Here is a 13,874-nt window from a genome sequence, read left to right on the forward strand (position 1 = left end):
CGAGTTGATGGTCTCCGGGATAATGCGGAGGATTTAATCAGCCCAATCCGCTTTCGGCTCTACCCGCTGCAAATGCCGAATCATAAAGACTCAACCAGACCCAACGAGGAAAAAACCTGAAAGGTCCAGGAGCCCGGGGCTAGGAAGCATTCCACTAGGATGGCCGACCGATGCAAGTCGTAACCAAATTACTGTGATTGATAGAAAAGAGAGGGAATCTAGGAACTGAGTATAAAGGTGAATACTCATTGTATGTAGGTACCACAACCGATGATTAATCGAAAAGCGATCCCTCCGCCTCCTTCGTGAGCTCGTGATGCGGGGCCGATAAGAATGCGATTATGATGCATGCATGATAACGACGCTACAGTAAGACGGTCAGGAGGCGGTCCATCACTAGTGTCGAGAAATGTCTTATTGACGGACTGATCATTGTATACCTCTGGATAGGTACATACTTAGCGCTGCGGGATTGTACCCAGTGCAAAGATCACTAACGCGTTGGGATATGGAACATTGGTGCGGTTTCTCCGCTTACGACTTTCCCGAAGCGGCCCCCGCTTTCTCTTCCCATGCTCGTTAAGTACAGCTTGTCGCGGAGAATACCGCAGCCGCTTCTACCCTCCGCTGTGAGCAGGGGAGCCGGAATCTCGCCCTCCGCCGACGAAGGCTCGGCCACCGCCGGTCCTTTCGCTCCATACACTTCCATCCCAACAGGGCAGTAGGCATTGGACGGTAGTTCCACAGGATCCCTATGAAGCAGACATGAAGGTTTTTTTCTTCGTTCTAACATTGGCAACATCTCCAATTGTCGCGCAAGAAGGTGAGTTCTCGGCTCTCGGAGTGAACGAGAGGGCTATGAAGCCTCCTTTGTGGCTCCGAGTCGTAGTCCCAAACGGCTGCGTATGATGCGCAGCCAATCCACAATTGACATCTCGCCACTCCATATGGCGAAATCAAAGGATTGTGGGATATTCGCGCAGAGAAAGAATGGTGATCTTTGTGGTGATCTCAACGGCCACGCTTAGCGAACTTCACGTCGCGTCGGCAGCCTTTCAGACCGGTGTCGTTTTGGGCGAGCCTGTACGCAAACAAGGCTCGGGTCCGCGCACGGCTCTCTCTTACGTCCCTTCAGGGGATTCCATGTGATCAAAAGAATCGTGGGCGTTCATATCGGCTGCCTTCGGCTCTGGAAATCGCTCGTTCCTATCCCGAAAAACGATTTCCGAGGAGAATTCGCCGCTCCGTAAATGAGGATCAGAGCGTATAACTCTTCCTCTTCGTCCTCATCAGATGAATCGCAGCGATTGAAGAGACTCAACCCCTATGGGCTCCTGCCGAGCCGGAGCTATAACATCCAGTCGATCTTGGACTCGTTCGAAGTCGAGCCGAATACGATTATACGGACTGCGGACTCGATCAACGCTGGAGCCCGATACCTGAACGAAAGTCAGAAGCGGAGCAGTGCCGAGTGTTCCCTGTTTTGTTACGATTTCTCGGATTGCAATGCCGCTGTTTTCGAGGAAAAGGTGCGTATTCCATAATCGACTTCCCTGGTCGATTCCTCACGGGTCGGGGTGAGGGTTCACTCCCGATTGACGGAGAGTTCTGAGTTTATGAAAAAGTTTTCCATTTTTCCACAGAATTCCGGAGCGTGTTACTTGTTCGACTGTGGTACAAACGGCCGGCTCTGCCGATTCACTACTCACTCGGCCTATACAGTTTCTCGGTTGACAACCCGCTCCCGGCATGAAAACGAACTCGTCTCTCTGAAACACGCTGGCCACGGCCATGACGGCGACGCGATCAAGCCCCTATCAACAACTCCGTCGTCGACCACAACCAGCTCGACAACAACGACAACCACAAGCACCACCACTACGACGACCACAACAACGAGAAAACCTGGTTTGTGTCCATCGAGGCTCCTGAGGGAGCGTAAATTCGTTTAGGTTGATGAGGCCGGAGATATGAGGTGGGGCAAATCGTCGCGGACCCCGTCGGCCCGTCATTCAGAGTGCGGAGATCATTCTCATAAACGAGGGATTCCGATCGCTCGTTCAGGCTTATCAAAGCTGAATTATTGTCTGAAGTATCTTCACTCAAAAGCCGAATCTTTCGATGCCCGAGTGTGATATTTATTCCGCGATCTGGTAGTTTATCGTATGAAGGGACTGTGACGGCTGACCGCGACACAAGTCTCTCTCACTCAGGCGTTCCCTCTGAGCGAACTCGGAACCGGAATGGCCGCTTTCCTTTCGCGAACGTCGATTGGCCCTTCTCGACGTTTCGGATCGTCTGAAAGGTCAACTGAATCGAGCGATGTACGCCTGAACCATCGCAATCGACGAGGAGCCGAATGATCAGAGGGGTGAAAAGAAGGCACATAGGTCTAGGTTAACCCGACAACAGTGGCGTTGTCGGGAGCACGAGCTCAAAAGCTCGGGACTCGGGAGTTCAAGCGCCGCGTCGTCGGCTCCCGAGGAAACGCAAGGCTGAGAGGAAAATAGATGATTTGATCACGGGGATAATCATGAACGTGGTCAACATCCGCGAAAGACGTCAACATCGATGCTTCTCCCGTCGAACTGCTGACGTCAGAAGCTCCGACAGTCTGACTGATATGTGCCCATTTTTCTTATTCCAGAAGCTCATTGCGACGAGCATCAGTTCAAGTGCGCAAATAGCTCCGAGTGTATCGCGATCTACGACGTTTGCAACGGAATCCCCCAGTGCTCCGATGGGAGTGATGAGGCAGAAACTCTCGACTGTCACGCTCGCGACGGCAGACAGATGGCGAAACAGGTCGACATCGGGGATCAACTTGTCTACGACATAATTCGGCCCGTCATACAGGTGCGTATCGCCTTCAGGAGGGACTCAGCACTTCAGCGATTGAGAACGTGCACAGATCATATACGGAGCGAGGCTTAGGATAGAGAAATACTTGTATCAATATCTAATATTCGGAACGCTCGATTCATTTTCACCGATAGGAAAAACTCCAGGAGAAAGAGGATTCTGTTTTCCGTCGACCGGGAGTCTACGAAGAAACCCGGTCGCGGGAATACCCGCAGTTCAGGAACGATATCTATCGGAACCAGCAGCAGCTTTCCAATGATTACGCTGATTCCTACGCTTCGGGGAGACGTTATCCACAACAGCCCTCCGGCATTTATCCGCAACAGAACGAATACCAGTCCAGGTGAGAGTCGCTGATTGGCAAGTGGAGGGATAATCCTCGAAACTCCATCAGGAAGCTCTCTCTGAGAGCTCCGAGATTCTTCAGAGGATTCTCGAGAAAGGCAGACACCGCGAGCACAGTATCAAGGAAATAATTTTCCCAGGTACGAAGAAAGTCAGCCTTACGGGACCGGCTATTATGCGAGCTCCAACGGTTTGCAACGGAACAACTTCGACGCAGGCCAGGACTTCCAGAGCAACTATGTCCCAGCATACAGTCGAGAGCAGAACGTCAGAAATCTTCTGGACCGTCGTCCGGACGCTGTTTCTCAGGACAAGATCACTTTCGGGAAGCCGAGATACTCCCCGAGCGGCCACATGTACCCCCAGGGACTTGAATCTGAAAAGCAATTGCAACTCGCTAAGTCTCGGTGAGTGAAGATGGACGTTGGTCCGATAATTGCGAAAACGGGATCAGAGAAAATTTTCATTCCTTGCAATAATTATTATTCGAGTCGAATTCTCTGAACGACATCGCCCTTGCAGGGACACATTGGCATCGATACCGGCGGAGCCATCGAAGCTCGATACACCCCAGAATATCGGGAGTTACGAACCGAAACCCAGACGTCGGCCAGGTAACTTTATGGACGAACAACCCCCTCCGCCGCCACCGCAAGCACCGCAACAGCCACAGATATCGCAGCAGCAGCCGCCGCCACCGCCGCAATCGACCGCTACGAAAATCAGTTCGACGTCGAGCCCGGTTCAGGCGAGTTCCCCTCCAGCCACGAGAAAACCCGAACCGAACCCTCCTGAGAAACAAATCGCGAACATGCACATCTCAGTCACCCAGGTCGAAACCAAGGGCGTATCTTCGAGTACCTCCGGCGCTGTAGTCGGCTTAGCCCTGGGCATCTCGATGAGCGCTCTTTTCCTCCTTGTGATCGGATGCCGATTGAACATGAGGCGTAAACTTCTCCGATGGCGTGGAGGAAGTAAAAAAGGTCTCAGCCTCCTGGCTCCGGAAGACGACGAAGACTATCTCGTAAACGGAATGTATTTGTAAACGTTTGCTAATTGTTCCGTCGAATGTTGATCTATTTGTGTACAGAAACTTTGTCCAGTAGCTGCGGTAGCAGCTGTAGAGTCACTCGCCGAGAACAATTCTCCGTCAAGCATGGCGGAGACGCCCTCGGATCGGAGCTTCTCGGCCGGTTCCTATTTCCGTTTTTCAATCGGCTGACCCGGACTGATGGACTGACAATACCCCAACCCCCTCTCCTTAACTCTCTTCCCTCCCCTCCTGCCCTGGGATTCAGCGGCTCGAAGGGGAAACACTTCTGATTTGCTACGTTGCGCGATGTATGATACGACTTGTTCTTGATAAAGTTTTGAGTTTTCCCCTCTGGAGGAAGTATCAACAACCGTTAAGCAAAGTGGGCACCCGCCGCAGGAGCAGCAATCGTCGCAAAATTCTGTCGGATTTCCCGTCGTGATTGGTGAATTCGGTCCGACTCATCACGAGGCAGATAATACAATAACATAGTTCAATGCCAGATGCTTGCCGGTTCTCTAGCCGGACAGAGGTCGGCAAGCTGACGAGATAATTTTGTTAATAAAAATGGAGAAATGAATCGACTGCGAGCAGTTTCCTGTCTCTGATTGCGCTCCCCCATACCAATAGCTGGCGTGGAATCCCCTGAACTTGAGTATTTATCAAGGGTTCGGTTGTGAGTACCTATGCGTTCGGAGTCAAGCGGCTGGTATTGGGTCTTAAATCGCACTTTTCGAAGGGAAAAAAAACTGTCCGTCTGAGGGCAAAGTCTCCGAGCAAACCCGACCGTCGGACCCATTGTTGTCTCGGAACCCGTATCCGTCAGTCAGGAGCGGCTATCCTCGCAGGAAATCTGGTCTCAGCGTTAGTCAAAACAGAGCAGAGGGGATCGAATCACTTTGCGAAGAAGAGAGGAGACTTTGACGCGTATCTTTACAACGTAACAACGAACGCATTGTGTAGACTCAGTCGGTGAGAGGGAGCTCCTACTCATTCGACTGCGCAGTCTCTCCTACGATGCCTTCGCTGGCGCAGGTATGTATGTTTTTCGAATTGTTGTCAACAGCGTTCAGTCGCCGGCAGGAGCTTACACCGGGGTCGAGACCACTACCGGGCTTTACATCCCGTCCCGCCGGAAAGCTAATGCTTTTCCGTTGATCGTGAGCTCGGCAACGGCGCCGATGACAGAGATCCTGTGTAGCAACTTCAGCAGCCATTGACACCACTACAATAGTTTGAAGCAATATAAACTCGGAACTCTGCCGGCGTTCTCTCCCTCGATGCTTACCCTCGCCAAAACACACACGTGGTCTCTCCCTATTGAGAATCTTCGCCAAAGCCTGCTATGTTGGTAACATTAGTGTGGCCTGTACTCAGTTCCGGACTCCGCGCGGAACTTCAGAATGTTTTCTCTAGCTTTCTACGTTTTTCGGTTCGACTGAAGCAGCCTCTAGACTCGCGTCTCATCATTTCGCTTCGCGCTCGGTCGCGTCTGATCGAGACTTCTTCGAAAGCCTCTCGCGAACGACCAACGTTCCGTCGGGAGCCAATGTGCACTCGAAAATCACGGTTATTGTTCCCGGGTGATTCAGTGGCTCTGACGAGCTCGAAGTGTGAAGTGACTCCTCACGGGAAGAACTTACCTTCGAGTGCGGGCTGTGGATCGATCGGATTAAAAATCGTCCTGCACGTGAGTCTCAGGGAAGAGCTGCTCTGAATTTCTTCGGAGGACACTTCGACTGCAGTCCTCGACGAAGATTTCCGAACGGTTCAGGTTCTAGGTATGCTTTCGTTGGTTTAGGACCGTTCTCGAGGAATCCCGATTCGGAGGCGAGAACTCTAAGCTGTTTGTTAAACTTTACTGGATCAGTATTCCGGGAATGGATTTTTTTCAAGTGACCCAATGTTCCAATACGATGCGCGCCCTCTCATTCCTCACGTGCCGCCCGGTACTTTATTCGGAGGATAAAAAGGGAGGCTCAGACTGCTTGGGCGCTCCTGGTAGATCCGGGGAAGTCACCTAGCGAGAGACGTTGAAAGACAGCTCTAGAGTGCGTTTTGGGTTGACGTCATGGCTTGGAATTAGAGTCAGATGAGAAACTCCATACGGATTCAGAAACGACTTTACGGGAGCATAACGAGCCCTTTCAAATCAACGAGTGTTCGCGAACTCCCGTTCTCGTCCGTACCGCCTCACAGTCCACGTCGCTTCTGAAGCAAGGGGGAAATGTGAAGGGGAAGACAGTTATCCTTTTCATTGAAGACGATCATTATCGTTATTATATTATAATCATTATTATCATCAATCTGGCCCCCCTCATGGTCGTTTGCCATTCTAGGCGACGTCGACGCGGTCGGCGAATATTCGGTGAGCGTTCCATTGGTTATCGAGTAGACGAACGAGATGAATCGGCATAGACAGACACCGGCAATCATACATTCAGAGAAAGCACAAACCATCAGACGACGTTCGGGATGCGGAACGACACATCATCGTGTTTCGAATGCATGACACAAACACCGAGTATAAAAATTTCCGCCATCTCATTCTCCCGATACTCTGTTCGAACGAGCGCCTCACACGAAATCGTGGTCCTCGCTGCTAGAAGGTCACGAGTTGTGCGACAAGGATCGGCTTCCGTTTATTCAGGAGCGACGCCCTCACTCCAACCGATTCCACCGGACTTGTCGCTATATTTCGGGGTTCCTTGATCATTGCATCACTCTTCCCGGAGGAGAGACACTCCCGCCAGTCTGTCGAGCTCTCAATCTGAAACAGTCAGAGCTTTCCTCTAAAGCAGCGAGCAGAGATCTCAGTGTTTACTCCGTGAACCGGGTTCATTGGTGTCGTGTCGCACGGTAGGGCCCTTTAAAACATCGCGGAACGACTCTGTTTTCTAGCCTTGGTCAGTCTCCCTGCATTCCTGGCCCGTTGCTTCCACCATCGGCTCTCTCATACGGTCGGGGTTTGAGCACTCTTCTCGGGGTCTGAAAACTCTTGTCGGCGTTTGAAAACTCTCCTTTACGCGCCGCTGCTATCGATTATTATCCTGAGCGAGCGGAGGACGACTTCGGCGACCGCCCGTATCCTCCAGGGTTGGCGGTAAATCACAGCCAAGACACGCAGCGCAGCAGGATCTTCTGCGAAATCGATTCGGCTAAGGATCTCAAGAGGTCCACTTGTATCAGAATTTTAGCGGGAAGCCCATCGTTGCTTTATCGCGCCTAGGTCGGTCATTAAAACGGAAAGGCAAGAGATCCAGCTTCTCGGCTGGAAGTCCGTTCGTAAATGTGCTGTCCTTCGTAAACACACGGGTCTAAAGTAAATTCAAATCCGCTCACACGAAACGGAGGAGGACTCCAGATCGACGTTCCGGTACGCGAGGTGCAACAATTATTTTTAGCCCGACGAACAACAGTCTCACGCCCGTCTGCTTTGTGAACCAAGCTCGGAGCAAACGACGGGAATACGGGTCAAGGCCCCGAGTGTATGAGATATCGCGCTAAGTTTGTATTTCATTCGTTGGTCTCGTGATGAGGAAATCGCGGAAATCGCCCGCGAAAAGAATTATTTCGTTTCTTCCACTTCATGACTTTCATCTCGATGCCAGCCAGAATGAACACTCGTCCCAGAGCTCATTTCGCCGCTGTATAACATCAAGAACTCATTATCGCTTTCGTTGTAGGCGCTGGCGAAACTGATGTGGGGCTGCGACTGAATTCGAGATTCGTAATGAGCTCGGTTTCGCAGAGAAATAATTCCGTGTTTCTCTTTTGATCCCCGTCGGAAATCTCGGGTCTTCCGCCTGAAAAGAATCCGAACGGGTTGGCGAGCGGCCTTACGCTCAATTTTCACCCGAAGCACAAACGTCGTCTCGTCGCCGACTCTGTCAAAGCTTTTAATGTTATACTTACCAGGAGGTCTGGTTGTAGCGCAGCTTGGTATTCCCGTAGGCCAAGGCCGCTTTTGCAATTCAAAGTTGTCACCAGGCTGCATGACCAGAGAAAAAAAACATAACTGACTCACCAACTCTGTTATGCGCCGGATTGGAATTCTCAGTGACCTCCATCGTTCGGAGAACTAGCTGCCTTGAATCTGGCTCGAAGGAGAATCTGGGCGCAAAAAAAAACCAAAATCAATGGATGAGGAGGCTGACCAAGGCAGAAATATCTCTGAGTTGCGCTTTCCGGCTCCGGAAAGCCCTTGGAGGGGCTATTTCGAGTTGTTTACAGTGCCAAGGTGAAGGCTGTGGCTTATAATTCGCGAACTCTCCTCCTGGTGACATTTCGATCGAGTTCCACGGGAATGGGCTCTCGGAGCATCCGTTTACTGAATGAACATTCCCGACACTGACTGCGATTGAGAAATTGCGTCAGAGAGTCTATGAATGTGTAGTACAGTAGCGCGTCATTCAGGTCAATGGTCGAGGAATTATGCGGGAGAATAAGGCTTTTCAAGGCGCTCGCGCGTCGCCTCCTCGCTCATCAATTCATAATTTCGTTTCACCTCCAGAGCCCTGTGAGGCGTGTTGTTAGGGTGATTCGAGCTTGACGCTCCGGAGCGTTCGGATAGGAGCGAGCGCAAATTGAGCCGATCGAATCACGTCTGACCGAGATCCTTAGATCAAGGCGATAGGGAAAAAATGGCAATCTCACTTCGCTGGGCGCTCCTAGAGTTGGCGCGTGTCGGCCTATCAATCTTTCAGTCAACCAATGGATCAATCAATCAATTAATCAATCAATCCATTATCTCTGTCATCGTATACCGACCCGTCCCATGCCGCGCGTATCGCAGGCTCGAGTCGTTCCGGGCCGCGAAGGTTTAATTAGACTCATTCGGTCGCTTGTCGGAGAGACCGTCACGTCAAGATAATCGGTAGTCACATTGCGACAATCGAGTGACGTTCGTTGTCGCAATCGGCATTCCCACTCGGTCAGTCGGCTAGCTTCCCCGCAGGCCGGCGAACCGATAGGTCGTTACGCTCGCACGATTCACAAAAGGGGAAATGCCGCACGGACTCTTGGAATCACGGAAAATTCCATTAGCTTGAAAAATACGATATTGTGTGCAGGTACCCCGAGGCATTTCCGGGTGATTTTCTCGACGAGCTCCTCAAATGAATCGGTCATGGTTGCATCCCGTGAGGAGCTCTCTGTCGAGCGAGCGGCGCCTCATCTTTGGTGGGAAGAAAACAGTGTCTGAGCGCCGAAGGACTATCTATTGACCAGCATCATTTCTCTCATAGATAATTCTGTCTTACAAGAAGTGTTGTGCAACTAGCTCCCTCAGCCCTACTGAGCGAACATACACAATGAAGAGATAAGATCCATCAGTTCGCGGGGATGTGGTTGGGGACATCATATTTGGAACTCGCACTGTCATCTCGAGCTTGGTCGTAAGGCTGATCGCGAGTATGTCCCGGCATTCCTCGATGTGAGCGATTCTTCTATTTCCTCCCCAGCTTGGAGATGAATCGTCGGTCCAGTTCGCCGTTCACAACCTCTCGGTCTCTGAACCTCCCGGGGCAGCGAAGCGAATTGTCGTGGAGACTCCGTGCCCGCCTAATCCGACCCCCAGGTACACGATCACAGCTCTGAGGGATTCGGCATGGCTGGATGTCAATTCTGACCAGGGCTCGGCGGGAGCACCTGTATTTTACGATGCTTAGTGGATCATTCCCCGGAGCAATTTTCACAGGCTTGACGGAAAGACCCGGGACACAGCGATATTATGAATGGTACCGGTAATTTTTTCTCGAGTGGAGAACTCGTTCCCTATGTGCATTCAGACTCGAGCTGGGCTCATCCGTCTCGGGAGCGGTCTCCCTGCTCCACAGTTTCGCCCGAATCAATGGTATTTCGCCATACGGGAAGCTCCTTGCTCTATCACCGGGATAGATAGAGGAGAAGCTTTCCCCGTATCCAGGACTCAACTCTCCGGGAGACACGATCCTCGCCGCCTTCTCCCTCGTCTCTCTCTAGGCCTGAGCTAGTGGTTTCCGATTCGAAAAAAATAAATAGTCATCGGACAGTGGCAGAGCACACCGAACACTCACCACTGACCCGCACGAGCTCTGAAAATAGGGAAAATAGCCCGACGGTGATTCTTGGGCCTGTCTGCTAGAGCTGAGGGAAACATTCCACGCATCTGCGGCGGCGACGCAGCTGCTGACGCGGCCGTTACTTTGGAAAATGGTAACGCTGATGACGGCGATGATGATTGAGACCTTCAGACGCTTCGAGTGCGATTCGGCCGCATACATCTCGTGCGTCCCTTAACCATTCTCGGAGGTCCAGCCTGTCAGACCAGGACATTTCGATCAAATTGACATCGGCGACCGAGTTTTTTCCCGAGCAGATCGTCAGTTATCCAAGGCATTCCGGTTCGGAACAGGACGGGATTCGGAAAGGCGAAGTTTGGATGTCCGGATTTCAAGCGGTGAACTCGCATTGTTCACGCGAGCTCAAACCGATTGATTTGAGAACTCGCAGACTCTATCGTCGCAAACAAGCGGTGGCACCGCTACTTCACCCGCTGGCGACAGGGAAGAACATCGCCCCGGCCAAGCCGCGACTCGTTCGAGCTTTCACCTTGACAAATCGAATGATTTGGCGTACACTTTGTAAACTGGCTCTGGTAGTACGTAATAGTTCTCGTCGTCTATGGAGATCGGGGAGCGGGCGACGCGAGTCGTATGCATCACCGTTCATGAGTATTTTACGCTTCCAGCATGGTTCGAAGATGAGTGCGAATCACCCTTTTTGTGCACTCGGACGGAGGCCTGCCCCTGATGTGTCCGCTCGGCCCGATCGGAGCCTTATATCAACGACTATTCTTGGGTCTGTGAACATGACAGAATTATCACGCATGGAACGGAAAGGGTGCCATATCCGTTCACAGCCGTGGGGAAGTACGAAGAGAGCGAGCCTACTGCCCCCGAGGGGTAAGCCCCCTCTGCCCGGTGCCCGCCCAATTTTCTTCCTCCGTAAGGAGAGACAATGCACATTCCTCCCTCCTAATTTCCCCCTAATTTTCGAGGCTTGAGCCCCGGGTTCCACGGAGTGTTCTTTGAACGGTGAGGGAGGGGGGGATATGGACCCATTTGCGGAGCTCTCGTTGAGGAGTCGATATTTTGCAACATCTTGAGTCCTCGATGATGCACGAAGTTCCCAGTTGCTCGTGATGACTAATGAGCGGGATTATTGAAGAGCACCTCTCATCGTCCCGCAACAGAACTCGTCATATTCGAACCATCAAGTCGATTTCTTCGAATGCAAGATGTCCTGAGCTCGGAAGGTCTCCAGAACTTCCGCGAATAGCCTCTGCCGTCGGTACATCTGGCCGGGAGGCTTTCGAGCGGGACAATGCCCTTGCGAAGTTGGTGAGCATGTCGTTCCAGCCGATCGAGAAACGTTTGCACGTCGCGAGATTATATCCGTGCATTCTTTCGAAAGCTGGATTCCACCGCTTTGCTCTCAACTCCAACAACCGTATCGATGGGACTCCGCACTCACTGCAAATTTCGCTGCAGCCGGAGCTCCTGCTGTCGTTGCAACTGGTAGTTTCGAAAGCGATTTGCGAATGAGCGCGAACCTGCCGTCTGTCAGCGACTCCGGGCTTGGAATGCTTGCCTCGTCAGACGGCACTGCGCTTGCTATCAGTTGCGAACGGGGGATGGCATTCGGAGCCAATTCCTGCCTCCTCAAGACGCGTATCTGAGCGAAAATATGCCGCTGACATCTAGAATTTCAGAGGAGAACTACTTCCCCCCTCAATGGCTCATCCTGGTGACTTCCGCCATCGAGAAGAGTGCAGTCCGTGTCTCACCTGTTGGCGAACGCCCCGAGGAAATCCCTCCAGACGAGGATGTCCCGACCGTTCGTCGATCGAGTGATGAGAGGAGTCGGTCACGGCTAACCACCTCGAATCAGAGCTTTCCTCGTGAGGCTATTGTGTAGCAACCCTACAGTGTGGTTAAGTGACTGAGCTCGTGCGTCGCTGTTACACTTGACCATCAGAGATCGGTCGCTTGGGATTAACTGGGATCCCGCTGGGATCTCTGTCATACAGGGCTAATTTTCTGCCGCTGGATGATTGATGAAGCAACGCACTATCGATGGAGTGGCGAAAATATAACAATCAGGAACAAAAAAGCCCCATGCTACAGGTCGGAGAAGTGTATGCTTACGGCACTGATAACAAATTAACCTTGATCGCTCCGAGGGTCTCATGGATTGTCGACGCCGGAACGGATATGGTTCGTTCAATGGTTCGAAAGCATTTTCGAATGACACGCTCGGCCCACGACGGAAGTGCCCATCATAGCTCTGGCTTCACTGCAAGCGACCGGTTGTGGACGCGGCCGCGGTGCTGAGTGCTCGACTCGCATGCTGCTGATGCGAGTCGAAATTCACGCGGACCCTCAGACTCATGCTGCACTTGCCTTATAGGCTGAGAACGTCATTTAATCGCAATTAAGGCGGGCGACACATTTCCGCAAGCTCAAAAAATGTCCGCTCGCACCTCGCTCCGGTCCCAGGAGATATCATCAATCGGTCTCGTGATGAATTCTCCTGCGCTCGGGATAGCTTCGAAATCGGTGAATCTGTTGAACGCCTCTTGCTGTCGCCAGGCCGAGGAACGAGCGAAGCCATGTACGAATCTTTGGCAGAACGGAACTGATCGACGCTTGAGAGACTGTTCTCTGACTTCATGAAGCAGATCTTCTACTCGGGCATGAGATCCTCAAGATGTATTATTATCGACGTATTTTCCCAGCTCTCTTGGCTAGACTATAATGGCTGTGATCTGAATCGGAATGGTGCATTTGGTCAATTATGTCATCGAATTAGATAGCTGCCTCTGCAGAATGACTCAATTAGAGTCCGATACGACTGTGAAAAATAGTTCCTGATCAACGACGTCTGTGGTGGTTTGTTTCTAACTTCAATCAATTACAGGTCTGAGGTCGACAGACCAGAGCGATGGATGTCAGTCTGGTGACTTCGCAGCCGCGCGTATTCACGTCTATGATCTCTGCATTGAAAAGTTCGGCCAAAGATAGCACACTGCTCCCAACGATGCCCAAGGTAATCCGCTTTCCTGACACGCTATCCGCATTGTAAGCATGATATGCTCCCGCTCTCAAGTCATTATGAGTCTCGTTCAGCTCTCTTGAAAAGAGTGTCAGGATCGGTCATGCGGGTTCTGGAGGCTGTCTAAGACTCCATAGTCAAGTTAGAGAGTACTGGCCGTTATCCGGGAGCAATTCCCGCTTCCAGAGGGATTCGCCCTTTTCAGAAGTTCCTTCTGGCTCTGCTCGAAATTTTCGGAATGATGTTTGAGGCTTGTCGTCAATGATATGTCATGAAAACGGCACCAAGAGAATTATCCCAAGGTGAGCCGCAGTTCCCCGCGGGCTGGTCGATCCCTCACTCGACGACTAACTCGCGTCTCGCGTTTTCATGCCGGTTTTGATCGATACCTCGGGTATGATGGGGAACAAAGTCGCTCCGGGTCGTTCGACATTAAGAGCGACGCGTGAAATGGAGACGTCAATGGCCAGAACCCGCACAGAAAGCCATCCCAAGGCACCTTACAGAAGCATCGCGGTAACCGTATGATCGGGGAAAT

General features: G+C 51.8%; 1 protein-coding gene across 1 annotated transcript; it reads left to right on the forward strand.

Annotated features, from left to right (window-relative positions):
• Window positions 1-765: 765 nt before the first annotated feature.
• Window positions 766-4,776, forward strand: LOC108864905 (uncharacterized). Its single transcript, XM_029112850.1, has 8 exons — window positions 766-823; window positions 1,294-1,529; window positions 1,644-1,914; window positions 2,651-2,856; window positions 2,997-3,205; window positions 3,348-3,614; window positions 3,730-3,891; window positions 3,946-4,776. Exons 1-8 carry the CDS (start codon window positions 766-768, stop codon window positions 4,250-4,252), a joined length of 1,716 nt encoding a protein of 571 aa, XP_028968683.1. The 3' UTR covers window positions 4,253-4,776.
• The last annotated feature ends 9,098 nt before the right edge of the window (window positions 4,777-13,874 follow it).

Source organism: Galendromus occidentalis, unplaced genomic scaffold (genome assembly GCF_000255335.2).
Source record: "Galendromus occidentalis unplaced genomic scaffold, Mocc_1.1 scf7180000077530, whole genome shotgun sequence".
In the NCBI taxonomy this organism is placed as follows: Eukaryota; Metazoa; Arthropoda; class Arachnida; order Mesostigmata; family Phytoseiidae; genus Galendromus; species Galendromus occidentalis.